At 37.3% G+C, this 22199-nt stretch overlaps 2 protein-coding genes across 2 annotated transcripts; both read left to right on the top strand.

Moving 5' to 3' along the window:
- The first annotated feature begins 10035 nt into the window (after positions 1–10035).
- LOC140944609 (uncharacterized) lies at positions 10036–14867 on the top strand. The gene is made up of 9 exons (XM_073393728.1): positions 10036–10054; positions 10196–10255; positions 10838–10894; positions 11698–11763; positions 11891–11970; positions 12733–12830; positions 13016–13300; positions 14298–14409; positions 14823–14867. The coding sequence occupies exons 1-9, from the start codon at positions 10036–10038 to the stop codon at positions 14865–14867; spliced, it is 822 nt and encodes a 273-aa protein (XP_073249829.1).
- A 1327-nt stretch (positions 14868–16194) lies between these two features.
- Positions 16195–19948, top strand: LOC140944608 (uncharacterized). Its single transcript, XM_073393727.1, has 6 exons — positions 16195–16236; positions 17055–17095; positions 17727–17859; positions 18709–18740; positions 19576–19663; positions 19856–19948. The coding sequence occupies exons 1-6, from the start codon at positions 16195–16197 to the stop codon at positions 19946–19948; spliced, it is 429 nt and encodes a 142-aa protein (XP_073249828.1).
- Positions 19949–22199: the final 2251 nt, after the last annotated feature.

Below are 22199 nucleotides of genomic sequence, written 5' to 3'. Positions count from 1 at the left end.
TGCTCATATTCTTAAATTTCAAATCCATCAAAGAAACTCCCAACTGTTGTACCTTGATCTCACCCTGTCTTGGCCGCGCGAGAGCTGGGTTTGAGATTAAGAAATTCGCCTTGCTGGATAAAATCATCATCAGATACCACTTGAAATAAATAGACCACTCCTTCAGCGTTTAAGTCGCTATAAAGATGATAGGTATTATCCGATGCACATTCGCAACAGTTTCTTTCGTTTTGATCACCAACTTTTAGCTTTACTGAATTTCTTCGTGTTGCACGATATTTTAGTACAATTATCGTAGATAATATGAACTATCGTAAAAACCGTACTTGCTTGAAGGTATAGTAGGTAGTTGGCGAGAATAATGACAGGGCCGTAGCTGTACTTTCAAAATGGAGATTGAGGCAAAAGCTTTGTATTGGAGAAGTATTAAGGGGTATTCTTTTTCTTTCAATATTACTCGATCCACATCCGCTTTGGTTTTTTTACGTTTTGTTCATTCCTGTTTATCAATACTTTATCTCTATGCTGCATGTTCTACAATTTCATGATTTTATTTTAGTATTATATCCTTTAGGAATCCTAGCTTGGTACTTCAAATAATTAGAACTCAAACAGATGGTTTTAGAAAAAGAACAACTAACAAATTAAACTGAAGAAAACAATTTCAACGTACCAAAAAATGGCCATTAAGCAACACAAAACAACAACAGCAAAAAAAAACAAACAAACAAACAAAATAAAACAAAAAAACAAATCAAATATTACAAAAAGACTACAACAAAAAAGAAACAAGCAGAAAAAAAAACACACACACACAAAACAAAAATATAAATAAAAAATAAACAAAATAGAAACAAAACAAGGTTTAACTAGCTGTGGTTTTGACTTGTTGTATTGGCCAATATCAGTTAGGGTGATATTCTCAAGTTGTAAAAACTCGCTTGGAAGATAAAGATGGACAAACACCCCATTCATCACTGAGTGTGTGCAGTGTCTACATGCTTCCTAATGAATAATTTAGTTCTATTAGACAATAAAAAACTTTTTTCTCAATCACCGTTCTGAGTCCAGCTACGACCCCTGACAGTAACTCCTTTACGAAGTACATTACGATTTTGTTTTCTTCCGTTTAAGTCATCCTTTTTTAGCTTTAATTACTGCATGTATTTCGCTGAAATAGTCAAAACTCTAGATTGACCTGTTCCTCAAATACTAAAGGCGCACGTAAATTTTCAACAAAAACAACTACAACGAACAATAAAAATCAATAAAAAAGAGCTATATGGTAAAAAAAAAAAAACAAAACAAAACAAAACACAAAAAACCAAAAAAAAAACAAAAACAAAACAAAAAACAAAAGCAAAAAGAAAATAAAGAAAAATAACGACACACATAAAATTAAAAAATATAATAAAATATGAACTGAAAACCAAAAAAAAAACTAAAAGCAAAACAAAAAACAAAAAAAAAATAAAAAAAAAGAAGACAAAAATCGTTGTAGAACAAAATCAAATACAGCAAACTTGTTTTTACTGTTTGTTTAGACTAAGGCCTTATCTCCACACATATCCGGATATTTTTCAAAGCGGAGATTTTTCCTCTCAGTTTTCCAAAAACAGTATGCGTCCACACTTAGAAATGCGATCAAAAAAACTTACAGGGCATGAACTATTATGACTGTATGAGATCATCGACAAAAAAGATGAGCCCTCGTTTTCAAAAATCTCCACTTTAGAGAGTGGTTTTGAAAAGATGCGTTTTTTCGGTGACCGTGTACACCAGATACGTGCATGTGGACGGCAGGCCAAACGGGAGAAAAGAAAGCTCTGTTTTCGAAGAAAATCGGATATGTGAGACGAGGCTAATACTAGTTCGGACGATATTATCACGTTGTAAAAATTTGCCCATAGTATCGCAAGGAGTTGTGTTAGATTAAAAAAATGTTATGGAGTTTGAATTGGTGTTGTGTTTTCTAGCTTTAAACAAACATTGCTTGGAGCGGGTGAGATGGTAAGAGCTTCATTTCCCTTTTAAAGTTTAAAGCAAAGTGTCTCAAGTTGTCTCAACTGTTTTTGTCCCCGCGGATTGAAACTCTCAAAAAAAAATGTCATCATTATCTGCGGCCGTTATGCTTGGTTTGCAGTCACATGACAAGGCAGCCATGTTGGTGGTCAATACAATAAACAATGTTTTGAAGAATTTATATGAAAACGGCTTTTAGTTCCCAGAGCAGATATTAAACAATTCTGTTCGTGATCACCAACATAGCCGCTGTGACGTTACGTGTAAACCAGCAATGCAAGTCATTTGAATATGAGCAATGCCATATTCCTAATTGTTTTCAGTGGCCAAAACTTAACAACTCCCAACTTTGTGGGTAGAATAATGTTGGGATTCGTTGCGTCCGTTTGCACGTGGCTAAAAGTTTGACCACTTTCAAAGCTAACAAGAAGACCGGTCATTTCTTAAGCTGAGAAAACACCAAACCAATTTGTCTTAAGACAGGACTGTTACGAAGCCAAAAAAATTGGTTAAGGCAGGTAAAAAACTCTAGCTCAGACCACCTCATCTATATATACAGGGTGTTTCAAAAGTTCGTTCCGATTTCTTCTTCGCTCAAATTTCACTGATTTTTTAAAATACCTATTGTAAAACTTAGTATGTTATTCATTATTCATATAACATTGTATAACCGAAATATCGCTAACCAGAACGTCTTTCTTTGTGTTTTCTGACATGGTGAGGTATAGAATGTACGAGCACTTAAAGTGTGTCTAAAGAAACACTTTTCCAAGCGAAGCATAGTCGCTGCCTTAGCTCGTCCAGTTATTTGGGGGCTGGTTCTTTGTTTTTTTTTTCTTCGTCAACGATAATCCAGATAGCCTCCAGAGGGTTCACATCATGTGAGTTTGCTAGCCGGTCGCGCTTTGCAATAAAGTTTCCAAATCCTTCTGACACCATGTCTGCATGTGCGCCGCCTTTTTGTCTTCAAGGCTTTCCAATCTTTGCCCGAAACTTTGATATTGGGAAGTTAAAGTTTTTTTACCTTTCTGTCTTGTAGATTTATTACGCATATACTTACAGCTTTTTCGATAACATTTCTCACACATTTAAAAAAAGACGGCCATACAATCCTTGGTTTGTCTTCTAAAGTCTTTACTTTCGACCACTTGTTCACTTATATCATTCAGACTTTAGTCAACAGTTTAACAATTTCTTTGACTGAATGGTCAGAGAACCAAAAATATAGATGCCTCAGCTTTAGGGCAAACAGTGTAGGCCTTCATTTTTGCGTCAGAGAGGTGAAAATTAAAGAAAACGGAAAAAAAGTCGAAAATAGAAAACCTACAAAATGGGCAGGAAAAATATGGCGCGAAAAAAGTCGCGTACGTGCACATTTGGAGCATACTTCAAAAATATTATTATTTCTTCAAATTTTAGTTTGAAATTGCTTTGAACGGTTACTTAGATAAATTTCTTACCTGATTCAGTTTACATTTGCCTAAAGAAGCATTAAATGCTTTACGCAAAATGCAATTTACAATCGGAACGAACTTTTGAAACACCCTGTACTTACCAGACAATGGTTTCTCTTGTTATTCCGAGCGTAGCGACTTTATAATCTTGTCGCGCGCGAAACGCGCACGCAGTCTGCTAATCACGCGTGGTCTAGCCAGCTGCGAAATTCGAGGCTTCATAAATAAATCTTTCTTTCTCTGAATATATGCTTGGTGTCCGCCAATGACATCATGCAGTATTTTGCGTTTCCAGGCAACATAGACTTCGCCGCCGATGACCAAGGTGCATTTTGATGTGTTTATTCATCGTCTGTGAATGAAAGTTTACCATGGGTGAATCACGAACAATTTCCCATGCAAATGACACACAAGCACAACAAAGTGGCTCCAAGTCCTCGCCCAGGAAGATTTTCCACCTAAAATCCTCTGGAGCGAGAACGCCGACTTCAAATTCAGCGTGAACAACGAAGGAGAAGACGTCAACAAGAAACCGCGGGGCAGAAGGAACATCGCTTAGCACAGCGAAGGCAACGCCGACAACAAGAGACAGAGGAACAGGAGATTGGAATCAGAGGCATTATGATCGTTCACTGTCGAAAACCCATCCCCGCCGATATATGTAGATCAAAGGCTGCAAAGTTTCAGCTCTGTATTACGGCCCGAAGAATAATTATTTTCAGGCGAACTGCACCGGGCCATATTTGTTCTTTTTTTTTTGTCTTTTTCTAAAACCGGACGCCGAAATAATGCTTAATCTGCTTTTCAATACACTGTTAACAATAACACCACATAATACGCAAAAAAGAAGAAGAAGAAAGGAAAGAAAAACGCATGGACCTTTAAGACAATATTCGCGGTTGGTCACCCATCCAGTTCTTAGTATCATATTAGTAGCATATTCTAGTATCTATATATTAATGAGTGGAGCAGGCCCGAGTTTTGTTCCTGCCCAGTAAATTATATTTGCTAAATGAGTCACCAACAATTCTTACCAGTTTGCACTTCGCCATAAAAATCATCAATGCTTATCGCGTCGTGTCGCGTTGCAGTAAGATTTAGTGAAACTCTCCTCGAGCAAAATAGCCCCGATACATGTTTGCATCAGACGAGTAAAGTTCACCACCAAGTCTCATTTTCAGAATATAAAGTTGCGAAGTTTTGAATTCCAACGGCAGTACAGAAGAATACCCACGCATAAAGAGTGCAAATGCGAAGAATTTTGCTTACACACGATGCATGCTTGGTGGTGAAATTTGCTCGTCCGACGCAATCAAACATGAGGGCTATTTCTCTCAGTTGGATAGCCGTACTGCGATGGAAGGTAGACGCTTATATTGAGTTGCACAATGTATTTGTACAACTATATCTGCATTAAAGGTATAATTTAGCAAAACCTACAGAAATTTTTAATTTTTAATTTTTAATTCTCGCGCTTCTCATTTACGCCGGCATGAATACTGCCACAAGCGATATACTTGGCCTGTATAGGTATGTGCCACTATGAAGGATATGGTTTTCAAACAGTTTACTCCGGGATAAGGTATACAAATCAGGGAGTTTGGGTCTGGAATAGGGTATAATTTTCCAAGAAACTGATCAATTGGTTGACAATTTTAGTCTAGACTTGTCTAGACTAGGAAAACCAGGAATTGCAAATAAAAATACAAAAGAATCAAATCAGCAAGTTTAAATTTACGCAACTCAGCCTAAAAGTTACTGTACGATTGGGGGAATTTGGGGTGTTTAGTCTAGTATAGGGTAGCAAAATTCAGCTGAACTAGCTCTGGTATAGGCTAAGGGTCCTACGGGCACATCCCTACCCAAAAATTTCCTAACGTACCCCCCTCCAAGCCACAAAGAGGTCCGAGAGACTACAGTTGTCGTAATGAGAAGTTCACGTTTAATCAAAAATATCCCGCCAAATCAGTCAAATCCTAAACACTCATTACCCACGACCTCTACCCACGACCCACGACCCACGACATTTAGCTACACTCTAGTCATGCTGCTCAAAAAGAAAACATAAAATAAAACAAAAAACTCGAGCTTAAGGTTTTATTCGTAGATTCGGCGCCTTGTTTTGAATGCGAACCACCTTAGATTTCGCGAGGGATTGCTGCAAATGGATGCTGCGAGTAGAAAGCTTTGCCAAACGGCAGCAGAGCTTATCATAAGCATCATCTCATCTTCAAACAACCTTTAAAAAAGAAGTAAAATTGACGAGTTCTGGGTATGAATACTCTCAACCGCTTTCACGCGCCTTTTTGGCCGTCTTTGGTGACCAGTCTTTTTCGTTTCGAACAAGGCGCGGCTACAAGGTTAATAGGCCATTTGCACTAAGAGGTCATGTGACATCGTTTTTATGAAAATGAAAGTTATCTGATTTTGCCTTCGAAAAATGGTAAGTGGATCATATCTTAAACAAAATAATAGTGATTTGGTTTTTCAAACCCGCATCATTTTCTTAAAATGAGTAAGTTCGTAGCTGGTCACGTGACCAAAATGTGATTTTTAAAATTTTGAATTACCTCTTTCTGAACACAAATTTTGCACTTAAACTTCACGGAAAATGTTGAAAAGATGATGTGGTACCGTTTACAGCACATCACGCGTAACTATCAAACGTTTGACAAGATATAAGCAAAAAGTAGGTTTGGCCGCCATGTTGGAGGGCAAGAGTATGCCCTCCAACATGGCGGCCAATACAAATGATACTAGTAACTTTGTTGAAAACTCAAAGTGGCATAAACTATCTTTCTTAAATGCGTTTCCTCTCAAGTTTCGGGTGTATGATAATTTTTATGTGCTCTGTCAATTTTTGGCATCAGCCAGATTCCAACTTATTGTTTAAGGGAGCATTGGTCACGTGACCTCTTAGTGCAAGTGGCCTATTCACAGACCTATCAGTCTATTATATCGTGCATTCTTTCTTGAGCAGGCTGAGAAAGCCTTTTAGATATTCACAAATTTCATCTAAATTCAAGCATGCCAACGGTTACACTGTTATGACCTGATATTTCGGTAACCTGCACGTAAAATGACGGTTGCGCGCCCAAATTGGTCACCATTTGAAATTTAAATGTGTCACGCGCGCTTGTGTATTTCTAACCGTATTCCAACCAAAAACACACACAAAAAGGATTAACTGGTTTATTTCCGACTATTGTACTGGTTGGAATGCATGGAAGAACTTTAGTTTGCTAGCACAGTTATTATTTTAGAGGATGTACCTTTTAAACCTCAAAGCCAGCACGACGCTGTTGTCAAGTAAGGTAACTAGAACTAATTTTTTTTGGTTGTCTGGGATTTAAAATTTTTCTCTATAACACTTTATATGGTGGCCTTCAAACTCCTGCTCAAGACTTTTTAAAGCGGTCTTTAAACTCTTACATGAGACGTTTTTAAGGCGCTCTTCAATCTCTAACTTAATGATAATCGTGAGTTCATGCGTTTACCAGCATTTTATTCTCTCTAAAGGTGTAGAAATGAGTCCATTCTGGGGATCGTTGCCTTTAATAGAACTGAAGGTAAGCCTGTGTCACTGACTGACAAAATATAAGTTCTCATAGACAGGGTGTCCCAAGACTTGTAGTTCGATTTTCAGGGCTTTCTTTCATCTATTTCTAAAGTGATAACCGAGTTTACGTAAGAAATAGTCATAATTGGTACTTAGTAAATGGCGAGGGCCTTAAAAAATTTATCATTTTTTGATTTGTTTTGTTTTGGATTTTTATTTTACTTTCATGATTATGGCACACACCATCCAAGACTGTGACAACATTTAATTTTTCACAAAAGAAGTTATAAGCGGGAAATGTCTGGAAAAAATCGAATGTGTTGATAGTAAACAGAGCATACCAGAACTAAGCCTGGATTTGCGACAATCGTGATACGTAAAACATTACAGGCAAAGATTGTGACCGTAAAGCGGCTGCGAGCGCTAATTTTTCACAATGTTAATTACAGGGCCTGCGCAGGGGGAGGGGCTGGTGGGGGGACCCTGCCCCCCCCACACTTTTTGAAAAAAAAAAACATTTTCAAATAAAAGCAATCTTTGATGGAATACGAATATTCGACTGGCGGACTCCACCGAAGCATCCAATCTGATCCGTTTCGATCAAGAGAGAATGATCTAAGTCCTTGCTCATTCTCTCTTAGCTTCGATCCTATATCATAAGGTGAGGTACCCCATTCTCTCTTGGTTGGTAAGCCTCAAAACGACTATCTTTACAAAACTGCGCTTAGTCGTAGACTTCTGCGTTTTCACCAGCCAGGTGATGTAGTATAATACGCACAAACAATGGAGTCTTTTTAATCAAGGTTCTTAAATCTCCACGGAGCTACGATTTCTTAAAACAAATTGAACTCGATGACATGGTAGACAACATGAGGAAGTTTTAAGAATTACCTCAGCAGAGTATGATATTGATAAATGAAATTTTTTCCTGATCTGCAAGCTTCTGATGGTAAATCGTGCAACCATCGCAGCAGGAAAATGCCCTTTTCGGCAGGTTAAAAACAAGGCTCCGTTCAACAATGACTAAAGAAAGGTTCTAAACAAAGCCGAAAGGAGAGAACGGGAAAACTTATGCAGTACGCGAAAATCATGATGCTGCTGTGCATGGTTACATTTTTTTTTTACTAACTCCTTTCTCGTTTGTGAAACTATTTTACAAAAAAGATTGATGAGTTGCAACTGTGTTAAAAATATTGAGTCGATACCAGGTCAACCATTTTTAAAGTCCACAACCCCACAACCTCCCTCCCCCCAAACACACTTCCAAAGAGGTGGATCGGTCTCCGCACTTTGAAAACTGCTCCGCTGGCCCTGTAATTCAATCGTGTCACGCACCCATGTTTATTACCAGATGTACTAAGAAATTATCGAGAAATACAATCGCATAAAACACAAAACTCATGAACCTGTTTCTTATAAATGTTACATTAGTTCTTAAAGTCCGATAGAAAATTTTTGTGATTATTTGAAACAGCACATAACAAGTTTAAAGCGCGCGCATTTTTGGAATAAGCCATATAAGGCTAGTCTTTTATAACGTCAAATAATTTACAATTGTGAATTTAATTAGAGTAGTAATTCGACTGAGTTTTTTGGAACGACTAAGTTGTGTTTACTTCGGAGCTATGATTTTTTGATTTTCCGTGGAGATATTCGTTCAAGCACGAACATGGCTGCTATCCGCGGGGAAGGTACTTAACTTCTTCTAAGTTACCGATTTTCAAGGCTTCATAATTTTTGGTAATACAAGTAAACGTCTTAAGTTGTTCAGCGACCGGGGTGCCATCTATATGGCCGGATGGTTATAATGCGGGGTCTGCGGGCATATTCCCCATGAAAAACCTGAAATTTATGTCTCCTGCGTATCAAACTTTTCCTATTGATTAGGTTGGATATTTGGTAGACAATAGTGCTTTTGTTTATCACATTCTTTTGTGTTTCGATTAGCGGGGTTCGACCTTTAATCGGGTATGATCGGTAAATTTTCGGTGTGACATTTTTTTACTTAGTAGTGGTCTAGTGGGGCAAAAATTTTAAGCGGGGCACAAAAACGATAAAACAGCCACGGCTTTTTGACCCCAAATAATATAATAATATAAAATAAGGCTACTTACACCTTTATAGTGTCGAATAATTTGTGAACTTAGAGTAGTAATTCGACTGATTTTTTTGAACGTCTAAGTAGTGTTTACATTTGGAGCTGTGATTTTTAATTTTTTTATTTTTTTGTGGAGATATTCGTTAAGGCATGTACATAGCTGTTATCAGGGAAGATACTTTTAAGTATCTTCCTTGAGAGTAGTCATTTTCGTGTCTTAAATTAAAACACCATGCAACACAGCAACCGATCGCTACAATACGCCATTTGCACATCTCCCACAATACACCACGACACAACAGAGAGCGTGGTCGCTCGCGTAACGAAGTAATTTGGATTTCATTTTCCGTGATTTTTTTTCTTGAAAGATGAGTTGGAGCTGCCGAGGGGTCAGCGCGTAGGAACTCGCAATCTGACGGTCCCGGGTTCAAGTTTCCCGCTGGCCACTTGCAACACTTGCTGGATTTGTTTTCGTTTGTTGGGAGTTCAAATCCTCTCAGCCACTCCCTGTAAAGCGCCTACAGGTTGCGCGCGCAAATTTGTCAACGTACATTTGAAATTTAACTGTGACATACGCGCGCATCTGTACTCCTAACTGTGTTCACCAAACTATGTGAAATACACTTAAAATAGCCTGAAGTAATCCTTTCCATTTGTTAAATTGGTTGTAACTCTCGGTGACATTCATAAACGTTTTTGCCTTATAACAAGGAAAAGAAGACGAGAGAGCGCGCGCGCATTTTTGGAGTATGCCATACATGGTAATTCGAAGCCTTTATGACGTCGAGTAATTCGTGAGTGTAGTAACTCGACTGAGCCTTTTTGTACGACTAAGTTGTGTTTATATTCGGAGTCGTAATTTGCGATTTTTGAGGATATAAGTTTTACCCAAAACCGGAACAATGGCTTCTATAAGTGAAGGTATAAGTAGCTATAATATTTTATCCGTTGTTCTCGAATTATACAATTTTGATCGATAAACTCTTTCAAAATCTTTTCTTGTAAGTCTTGCTAGCAATAATGATTTTTTTCATTTACTAACATTTGTTTTTCTTTCCACAGCTTTTCATGTTCAACCTGGAGAGGTTAATCCATACTGGGAGCCACCTCCTTTACCAAAAGGTACGCTTTTTTGTTGGCTAAAAAAATATCTTTCTCTCAGCGAATTCCAAGTTTTTGTGCGAATTTGCTGGTCTAAAACTTTAGCTATCCTTAGGGGAACAATAAACATTTCTTACAAGAAAATTATGAATAGAGGAAATAAATAGTAAGAGCCTTAAATATAGTAACATATTTGGTGGTTGTTCTTTCGTCTTTTAAAATTGTTTTCACTCCTTGGATTTGAGGAGAAGTCTATCGCGCGGCGAAAAATAAATTCCTGATTTCCCGTAACAGCCTCGAGGTTGCGCGCGCAACGTTTTAATTAAATTCTTTTTCATTTGCCTTCTTGGCGTAATACCATCTTTCAAAGGCAAACTTTTCCAAAGATAAAGAACGGTTTCGCCAAGAGAGTCTGGAAAAATTGAATTTTTATGGCACTCTTTGTTCGTAAAATGCTGAGCTGAATTTATTCTGCCAGTATATTTATTAATAAGTGTAAATCTTTCCCCACATTTTTACATGTAGCTGATCAGGACGGTTGACGGTAAAGACTTAGGCTCCACTCATTATAACTTATTAACTATGTTAATTTTTTTGCCACAGCTCTTCAGAAAAAGATTGATGAAAAGAATCTCGCTAAGAAGCCGGATCATAAAGAAGGTAGTTTGAAGCAAGTTTTTATTTCTTAGTTTTTTCCTATGGATTCTCCATCTAGCGATTAATCTTGATAATTTGTATATCATCTACTAATCTGATTGCACTTTCCCCGCAAAGCTGTTCTGCGAGTTAGGCTTGGCAAAATCTGAAATTAAAAAGTTCTTTTTCAAAGTATTTTCTTTTTTGTGAGGAGGGGAGCGTTGTTGTTACTCTTGACTTAACTTTGTTTGCCCCCTTAAAGAATTCTGAGAATCCTTGCGATCGAACAAATCAACCATAAAATATATTTCCTACTAATCATGCCGGCTTGTTTCTCAATATCTTCCGTATATTCTGAGCTTAACATTTATGCTCAAATAACTCGACAACGGACCGACCTTATTAGACCAAAAGGTACTTACTGTCGACTTCCTTTTAATCCTTTGCTGCGTATAGATTTTTTGAATATATATTTTCTTCGAGTTTTGTTCAAGTAGTTATAGTTTTTATTGGTCTTAAAATTCAGCATTTGACCATAAAATATACTATAAACTCTTGCTGAAGCTTATGAGAGTAACCAAACACATTACAAATGAATCGGTAACCGTAACGTTATCAGTCCATACCAATCACATTATTAACAAGTATGAGTTGTGATCGCCAAGCTGTTTTATCTGCAACTTTTCGATTGTTTTTTATCAGTTACAATTTTATCTAAAATATTTTCCAATGATCCTTTAGATCTAGTATAGTATTTGATCACCACTGCATGTTCTCACTCTTGGTTAATTGATATTTGTATAACGGCATATATATTTTTTCTACAGCTATAAGACTTAAACCCGGCGACAAAAATCCGTTGCTATGGGAAACGAACGGCGTTAAACCGCCAGGTAACGTGTCCTGAGTTTCTTCTGCAGCTGTTTTTTACTTTTCCTCTTTCAACTGTTTTCTTTGTAAAAAAAATATTTCCCACTGGAAAAAATTATTCACCTTAAGGTGTTTTGGTTTTATCTTCAGTTGATCACATTGAAAATGGTGGAAGAGATCCTTACTGGAACCCGCAAGGAGAAATCCCATTGCGTTACTATGGCGTTCAGGTAATTGATTAGTGACCTTACGAACCCACGACGACGGCGGCAACGGGAAGGTAAAAAACAATAGGTTTAATGAGCAAAATAACAACTCTGCACGTGCATCACGCTTTTTCGTGCAGTTCTTGCCTTCACTGCACAACTACCAAGTAAAATGACCAAATTTTAAGTTTACTTTGGAACGGCAAGGCGATAAATTCTACCATCTCTGTCCGAACTTGAGCGCGTTTCCCTCTCTTCAGCCAAAATGCCCTTCTTTTAAGTAACAGGGCGAATTGAGATAATCGCGAAAAAATTTAAAACAGTGATGCGAAGTCTGTTTTTTAGCGACGTTTTCATGGACTTCGCCGTTGTCGGATCGTATTAAGGTCCTTGTTATTTGTAAAGCGAAAACCCGGTCCGTTAACAATGAAATCTGTTTCCAGGGTTCTCTCCTCTCCCTTAGAACAGTGGGACCGAGCTTGGTTCGTAGAAAGTAAGTTGGGATAGCCTTTTAAATTTTGTTCCTTGCTCTGAGCTGAGGAAAGCCATTTCTTGGATCTTGAATCTTTTATTATTCTCTCAGTTAGTAGATAGAGTCAAAGTGGTCTTTTTGTAAGCAAAATCAAGAAAATTATACTGAAATTTGACTGTAAACTTAGTTCAAAGGCAAAAGACCTTTCACTCGCTGCAAAATTATCAAACTTATTATTTTAAGAAGACATAAACTGAGACTATTACATGGCTGACAGTAGGGTATTATAAAAGTTAAAATTTTTTTTTTTCCAGCCCGTTCCCGTTCAGTACCAACAGTTCCCGTATAATCCTGCAGTTCAGCAAGGTTGGGCTGGCGGAATTCAACTGCAGCCAGGTCATGCCCCATTTATGTAAGTTTTTACTTTTTACGCACCTATCCATAAGCCTTTTATGCAAAAATGACTTCCACGTTCTGCTGTTGTCAGGTAAACATTCATGGTAAATCTATGCAATTGGCTCAGACAGAAACAAATTGTTCACATAAATAATGCTATCATTACTTTTCGCGTTAGCTCCGTTTTATTTTGTCCCACAGTCAACCATACTGGACTACGACTGCAGCACAACAACAATATGCAGCTCAACAGCAATTTGCCGCAATGCACCCGCAGCAATATGCAACACAGCATCAGCAAGTTGCGACACAGCATCAGCAAGTTGCGACACCGCAGCAGCAAGTTGCGACACAACAGCAGAACGATGCAACACAGCAGTGGAAAGTTGCCACAAAACATCAGGAAAGTGTGAAACAACAACAAGATGAGGAAAAGAAACAAGAAGAAAAGACCGGCACCACCAAGACTATTCAAAAACGTCTCGAGTAGGTTTTAGTTTGTAGTTGACAGATCGTGCTAGCCAATTTATTTGTCTTATCGTTAGCGGCGTTTGAAGTGTCAATGGAGTTACATGTACATATTCTACCTCAGTTAACGTGGCAAAGATAACCGGCACCGCATTTTTATCAAACAAACCTCTCAGTTCTTTTAATCATTTGTGCAATACTTGATAAGCACACGTTTGATTGTAGGCTCCATTTCTGGCTATTTAAGAGGGCTTCATTTGATATCCGATCAAAGCAATTTCTACTTTATCATGCTTGGGATGAAACCAAACGCGTGCCCAAAAACGGTACCAATCTCGTCACCAATGCTCTCGGATCTTGCGGCTCCCTAGCCTGTACACAGACCCTCTATTTTCTCTTTAAAGTCCGTCGAGCGCGGGAAATGAAATATAAACCGAAGGAGATTTATTGACCGCCAGCGCAAGGGGGTAGTCGTGTCTTTTTCTCGCGCTCCGCGCTCGTTCTCGCGCGCTCGCTCGCCGATGTTTTCTGAGAAGAACAAAAAAAAAATAAAACAACGTCTGTGTGCAGGCTAACAGCTGCTAATGAGGTTAAGATTGATGATGAGGTGGTAGATAGAGGGTTCCCAATAAAGTGTTTTCATTCACGTGGCCAGCATCTATGCAAATGTATTGAAACAAAAGAAAGCGTTTGCATAAGAAAGGAATTTAACTCCCACAGGCCGACTCGTTTGGGACACCAACATGGCCGCCGTTTCATTGTTTTGGGACACCAATATGGCCGCCGTGACGTCATGATTGTGAAAACACTCTATAGGTTTTTCGGGATCCGATAGTTCCCTTATTTGAAGCTCGGGATTCGAGATTTTGAAGCACAATCGGACAAGATTCGGGATTTTATGTATGCACGTGAGTTAGAATGCCCAAATGGCCCGCGGGATTACGGGATTAAAGAACCCTACTGGGGACTTTCGTATATAATCAAGGCTAAAGTATTTGCTCTGTTTTTTACACAGAGAAATGAAACAAACTCTGGATAAAGAAAGAGAAGAATTCTCCCTGAAATTGAAACGACAATCAAGAAGAGTCAGTGATCTTGAAATCAAAGACAAACAACAACAAAATGAGGTAAGATAGGAGACAAGGGCAATTGTGATAAATAGAGAACCCAACAAAGTCTGACAGGGCGCCTTGAGAGAAGTAGATGATACTGCTGCTTTTATGTCAATTATGTGATAAACTAGGGGATTTTTAACCATATTCATATTCTCCTGTGGAGTTTTGAAGAAGATATAAAAAAAACAAACAAAAAAGTTCTGTTTGAAGGTTGAACTATTTTTTCTTCTATTACTGTAACGAATATAGACTTGAAAAAGAAGCCAAAATTAATGGGTAATCAGTTTCGCCTCAATGGGAAAACATTGAGTGAGCAACAGGCAGAAAACAGTGCTTGGAAATAATTGTTTGCTGTTTGTTTTGAATTTTCATGCACAACGATAATTAGTTAATAACCAGATATATTTCGTATACAATTTACGCAGATCAAGGAACAAACAAAAGCAAGAGAGATTGCCGAAGACATGTAAGAATATTTTTAATGCCTTACTACTATTTCGATTCAGTGGCCAGGGGCGGACCGTGGATCCAGGAATTTTTAATTGGGAAAGGGGGGAGGGGGGGGGGGGAGTTTGGTTCAGAAAGGCCTGTTGAACTTTTTGGTGACAAATTACTTCTCACAAAGACGACCACGTGTTTCTCAACCTGTGAACGCCGGTCGGCATTGGCGAGGCAAGTATTACTTTGCGAGCGAAGCAAACAGTTCATTAATCGGAGGTTACCCAAAACAATTACATTTTTAAATCCCTGTGGTTATGGCGCGTTCATAAAGAAAAACAGTGATATACGATTCTGTCGATGAAGAATTGCTGCTTCAAACAAGCGTCAGGTCTGATGGGAGGGGGGGGGGGTGGGGTGTTTCCGACCCCCCAGGTCCTCCCCCTGGATCCGCCACTGTTAGTGGAAGAATTTTCAATTAAGATCATGTCCAAGAATCGTCCATTCTGACATCAGGGATATTTTTATTTTCGTTGTAAATTCAAGGTGGAAGAAAATTGAGGAGGAGAAGAATGCCTTGGATGCCATGAAGCAATCATTGGAGAAGGAAGGCGGCAAGATAAACCGGGTTCTCTTGGTATGACTTTTTTCTTATTCCTTAAAACGTTAACAAATTTGTAGTCTCCCTTGCAGCCGTTTTTACTGTCGTGACGCATGACGCTCCTCCTGCACAAACGACTACCAGCTATGAGGCATCGATTGATTATGAGAAAGTTTCAAGCTAATTTAAGGTTTATTCATTTCTTAGAAAACAGAACGTGACCTTTCGATAGCACAGGAGAGGATCCTTAATTTGGAAGCTGATAATGAAGCACAAAGAAGGAAGCTCGAGGAATTCACAGATGAATTATCTCAGGAATTTTCCGCACTTCGCGCCACTTATAACGAGGTAAGTGGAATTTAATATATAAACTATGTAAAATTATTTGTAGGAACTCTCCCCTTAAAAAAAGAGACGTTACCTATCCCCACTTCCCTATACTACATGGTATGTATAAATAAAAGCATGAGTTAAGATTTAACTTTAACCCGGGGACACCTTTCCAGAACACACGCCTAAAAGGCACCAAAAGTTTGTAAAGGACAGCTCTTGTATTTATTGGCTTGCACTGTATACATGTATTTCTGATTTTGTGTCTTTTGTTTTCTCTCTGCGATGCAAAGTTGCAAGAAAGGCTGCGAGTTGAAGAACTGTAAGTGCTCTATCTCTTTTGCTTTTAGAAATTGTAACAACTGAACAAATCTGAACAAATTGAACAAATTTTCTGAATTACCTTCATTTTCTGTTGTGAAGCTGCAATGAAGGCTTTAATGAAACGACATAGAAAGAGGCCAATAAAAGTATTTAAAGAAAAAGGGGAAAAAATAGGAAAATTGATTCCAGGAAAAACTAAAAATGTGTTGCATTCTACAGGGATCTAAAAATAAGTGACAAGGACCCGGGGAACTTCTTTGATCTTGAGTAAATTACAACTCACATCCCATGTAGTTTATTGGCTTTTACAGTAGATAGATAACTACTCCCAGTCGGTACCTAAGCTTTAGCAAAGGCACCACAGTAAGTGATTATTTCTTTAAATTGTTTTATTTTAGCACCTCTTCACAGACCATACATGGACTGAAAGATGAGGTACTTTGTCTGTAGCTTGAACAAACTGAATATTGCTTCTTTTTTAACAAAAAATTGACGTGTTTTATAGGACAAGCCAAAATCAACAGATACAGTTTTTCTTCTTTGAACTGGTTTGTGTATTTTTTGCAGAAGTTATTTTTGTAGTACTTGTCAACAAATTACTGTAGGGTACTCCACAATGAAAAGAACGAGTTTCGAAAGCATACATTAGCATAGTCAAAGCAGAAGAATTTGGAACCGCGGCGGGATTAGCTCAGCCGGTAAAGCGCTTGTTTGCAGAGCAAGATGTTGCCGGTCCCGGACCAATACTCAGGGTCGTACATTAACTAAGAAATGAAGGCTGGAACTTCGCATGGTTTGGACAACCACGGCGGCGGCGGTTCCGTCTCCAGTAGTAGACTTCAATAGTTGTCCCAGTTAGTAGTTTCGTGCTAAATACATTTACACTCATGTAACGCGCATTTTTATTGATATTCTTTTCGTCTTTAGTATGAAATGCTAACGAAAGTTTTTTTTAAACTTGCAGGTCGCTTATATTAAATCGTCTTACCAGAAAACCACCGAAGAGTAAGTAAGACATTCTTAGGTAGAATAAATCCTCAAAGTTTTGTTTTCGGCATAACGCCGGCCATTGGCGAAAGAAATGTGCCTGCATGCGGAAAGTATTTCGATCTTGAAGATGAGTTCAAATTTCTCGACAATGCAAGTTTGTAATAACAAAGATCCGTTTATATAGTTTTGACGGTTGTTTTCGATACTACACTGAATCTTCTCAGAATCATATGTTGCTTCGTCCGTTAAGCTTTGATTTATGTGGAGTCAGGAGTTTTTGGCATTGCCGTTTTAATCTCGTTGGCCGCTAAGCTGACCAAAAAAACAATAATATAAACAATAATGATATGATAATAGTATATCTAGCAGGCTTTACCAGGTTAATTTGAGGTTCATATTATGTACATGGTACTCTATTTTACTGACATTTGACGATCGCGCACTTATTGTATTTTTGGTAACATTTTGTGACGATTCTTTTGTAACGGTTTTCATCCAGGATGAAGAAGACCCACTGTTGTATACGGTAGAAAAAAAGTTGTTCTGAAGATTATCGTTAGCATTTGTCAGTATATCATACGTCGTGCACGTTCTGTCTTTCTAAATAGTATTTAAATAATAATATGTTTTTTGTATGTTATTTCAGTTTAGGCATTGCTAATCAAGAGCAACGTTCCTTGGCCCAGCGGTGTGAGTTGTGGAAGAAAAGCTCTCAGGAAAAAGATTTGGTTTGTGAACGCGCAGAGAAAGACAAAGCTGTTCTGTCTGAGAAGATTGAGGTGAGAAGAATAATAATTACTTGATTTTTTTTTAAGTGAAAAAGTATAGCTTTCATTTATGGCTGTAAGTACATCCCTCTTAACTGGCTATGAAAGACTGGAAGCTAGTCAGATTAGTTTGCTCAACTCAGTCGGTTCTAAGGCCTTTAAAAATTTTGAAGAGTTGACCGCACATGGATATACCATTTGAAATCTACGATAACGAAGTTCTGGCAATCTTTGATGCGACAGCTTTTCTTTGAATTGTCAGAGATGAAGGATAAAAAGTACCCGGACAAAGTATGAATAGACTCAATCAGTTAACGTGACAATATTTGGTTAGAAGGACAAAGGTCAAAAGAGAATACTATTTTATTATTGTAAATGGATAATTGACCAATCAGAGCGCGCTTTACCTTATATTGAAATTAACTGACACTTACAATTTTTCACACTTATTTAGTGAATACCAAAAAAAAAAAAACAACAACAACAACAACAATGTTGTTCGTTTTCCTTTTCTTTTTTTGATGGCATTGTGAATGTTTGTATGTTATTTGTGTTCTTTTTGTGGTTGTAATAAAAATATAGTGTACATGGCCGTCGAAATTGTTTGGATGTTTTGTGTTTTGTAGTGTTTTAAAATTTATTTGTTACGTTTTTATTTGTATTCACTATTTAAGTATGAAAAATTAATAAAAGCTGTTAAATTAATTGAAAACTACTTCTTCTTCGCATAGAGGGTACCAGCGATGTACAAACGGAGGATGACCTCTCCGTGAAATAAAGAACATTTAAAAAAGTTGATTTTTGACACGAACCTCGATTGTGATCCTAACTTAATCCCTTCTCTTTTGTTTTATACTTTAGTCTGAGAAGGCAGCAAAGATTGAATTGCAAGAGTAAGTAACTCCCTTGTTATCCTTGGCAGCGATTAAATACGGTCTACAACAACTTAAAAAAAATTTTTAATTTAGACCTTTACTCTGAGCTAAGTGTGCATGTTTTAAAAGAAAGTTTTTGTCCTTTACTCCAAGTTACATCCAGGATGAAATAGGCCACACATGCACTTCTGGCTTTTTCTTAAACTTTTTATGCAGTAAGACAACCGTTTCACGATGAAAATTTCAAAAGCGGCAGAACAAGCTACTTGTTGTTAAGCTAAAAAATAAAAATGACGATTCTAGTATTTCTAGCACTCGATAAAAAGGCTGAACCTTACCAGCGAAGGCCTGTAGGAGTCGTAATTACAAGGCCAGAGGTTTATGGTGTTTAGTGAAACCAGCGTTTCGATCAACTTACAACGCTGTCGATCACAAAACAGTTGAAGTGAGTTTGTCGGATTGGTAATCAAAGGCGGAAGAGCTAAGTCAATCACAATACATGGCAACAAAATTAATGGTAACCAATATTTTGCATGTATTGACTGATTTATTCTTCCGCTAGCTGAGAAATGCTCACATATACGGACGGACAAGGTAGAAGTTTTGATTTTTATAAAGAAATTGGCTTATATTTTCGCGAACATAACAGTCCGAAATTCCGAAATAGTTACATGTATTTTATTCGTACTTAAAATCCAGATCTTACAGGTCTGTAAGTTTGACCGTTAGGGATCTGGGTGCGAGATGTTTCAAGACGAGTCCAAGTCTAAGGGTAACATGTAGGTAGGCATATTATTTATTTATTTATTCATTCATTTAGGTTTTTTTACTGTTTAACCTCTGTCGTTTTCAGAAATAACGAGACCCTCAGGGTAGAATTAGCTGCATTCAAGAAGCAAAACGTTCTGCTTATGCAAGAAGTTGAACTTCTCAAAGAACAGGTGGGTAAATAAAAAATTGGAATTGGTCTTTAATTGTTTTTTCGAAAGATTTTTTCCGGAGAATTTCCCCAGTTTAACATTATCTTATGATGTACGGGTTGAGTTGAGCAAACCAAAAAAAAAAAAAAGGTTTTACAGACATAGTACGATACATTTAAAAATTATTGATTAAAGTTGTTCTCTCCTTTTCAGAATTACAATCTGCGATATTATGGTGGAGTCATTGGAAAATTCCGAAGGATGAAACGCTTCATCGTAAATACTTTTCGACGATTTTCATCATAACATGCTACATTTTGCATAGGGTGTAGGGGGGAGGGGGGAACTTACAAGCTATATTTTGGATAGGGTGTGGGGGGAGGGGGGAGTTACAAGCTATATTTTACATAGGGTGTGGGGGGAGGGGGAAGGGAAAAAAATATTTTTGTGACTGAAACCTTAGTTAAATCTGCTTAGAAAAATGGGGATGACTGATTTGTTTAAAAAAACTCGCATTTAGCAGTAACTGGTTTAAAAACCGTGCAACAACTGCTATCGTAAACTTACAACCTATATTTTAGATATTGTGGGGTGGGGGGTGGGTTTTTTTTGATGGGGGGGGGGGGGGTGGGAGCAAGAGTGTAACGACATTCTTGTGACTGAAAACGTTCCACAGATAAATCTGCAGAGACGAATGAAATTGATTGATCTGTGTAAAAAACTGCTATTTACTGCTATTAGATCCTGTCTAACGATTTTCATCATAAGTTTACCAGCTATGTTTGGGACAGGGTGGGGGATGGCAAAAGAGAAAAGATATTCTTGTGACGGAAATCTTTCTTTTGATACATCTGCTGGGAAAAATGACAATAACTGATCTGTATTATCTTTCTCAATAACTACTGAAGATAAGTTGTCTAAAAGGGACTAGGTCACGGTATTTTAGAGATCTGTAAATGCTCATAATCTTAAATTTCAAATCCATCAAAGAAACTCCCAACTGTTGTACCTTGATCTCACCCTGTCTTGGCCGCGCGAGAGCAGGGTTTGAGATTAAGAAATTCGCCTTTCTGGATAAAATCATCATCAGATACCACTTGAAATAAATAGACCACTCCTTCAGCGTTTAAGTCGCTATAAAGATGATAGGTATTATCCGATGCACATTCGCAACAGTTTCTTTCGTTTTTGTCACCAACTTTTAGCTTTACTGAATTTCTTTGTGTTGCACAATATTTTGGTACAATTATCGTAAATAATATGAAATATCGTAAAAACCGTATTTGCTTGAAGGTGTAGTAAGGAGTTGGCGAGAATAACGACAGGGCCGTAGCTGTACTTTCAAAGTGGAGATTGAGGCAAAAGCTTTGTATTGGAGAAGTATTAAGGGGTATTCTTTTTCTTTCAATATTACTCGATCCACATCCGCTTTGGTTTTCTTACATTTGGATCATTCCTATTTATGTATACTTTATCTCTATGCTGCATGTTCTACAATTTCATGATTTTATTTTAGTATTATATCCTTTAGGAATCCTAGCTTGGTACGTCAAATAATTAAAACTCAAACAGATGGTTTTAGAAAAAGAACAACTAACAAATTAAACTGAAGAAAACAATTACAACGTACCAAAAAATGGCCATTAAACAACACAAAACAACAACAGCAAAAAAAACAAACAAACAAACAAACAAAATAAAACAACAACAAAAAAAATATTAAAAAAAGACAACAACAAAAAAAGAAACAAACAGAAAAAACACACACAAAAAAAAACAAAAATATAAAAAAAAATAAAAAATAATAGAAAAAAATAAGGTTTAACTAGCTGTGGTTTTGACTTGTTGTATTGGCCAATAACAGTTAGGGTGATATTCTCAAGTTGTAAAAACTCTCGTGGAAGATAAAGATGGACAAACACCCCATTCATCACTGAGTGTGTGCAGTGTCTACATGCTTCCTAATGAATAATTTAGTTCTATTAGACAATAAAAAAACGTTTGTCTCAATCACCGTTCTGAGTCCAGCTACGACCCCTGACAGTAACTCCTTTACGAAGTACATTACGATTTTGTTTTCTTCCGTTTTAATCATCCTTTCTTAGCTTTAATTACTGCATATATTTCGCTGCTGTATTTTCGCGCACGTAAATTTTCAACAAAAACAACTACAACGAACAATAAAAAGTCAATAAAAAAGAGCTATATGGTAAAAAAAAAAAACAAAATAAAACAAAACAAAACAAAAAACAAAAGCATAAAATAAAGAAAATAAAGAAAAATAACGACACACATAAAAAATATAATAAAATGTGAACTGAAAACCCCCCAAAAAAAAACTAAAAGCAAAACAAAAAACAAAGAAAAAATAAAAAAAAGAAGAAAAAAATCGTTGTAGAACAAAATCAAATACAGCAAACTTGTTTTTACTGTTTGTTTAGACTAATGCCTTATCTCCACACATATCCGCATATTTTTCAAAGCAGAGATTTTTTCCTCTCAGTTTTCCAAAAACAGTACGCGTCCACATGCGATCAAAAAACTTACAGGGCATGAA

Source organism: Porites lutea, chromosome 7, assembly GCF_958299795.1.
Source record: "Porites lutea chromosome 7, jaPorLute2.1, whole genome shotgun sequence".
Classification (NCBI taxonomy): domain Eukaryota; kingdom Metazoa; phylum Cnidaria; class Anthozoa; order Scleractinia; family Poritidae; genus Porites; species Porites lutea.
This window is presented reverse-complemented; position numbering and strand designations above follow the sequence as displayed.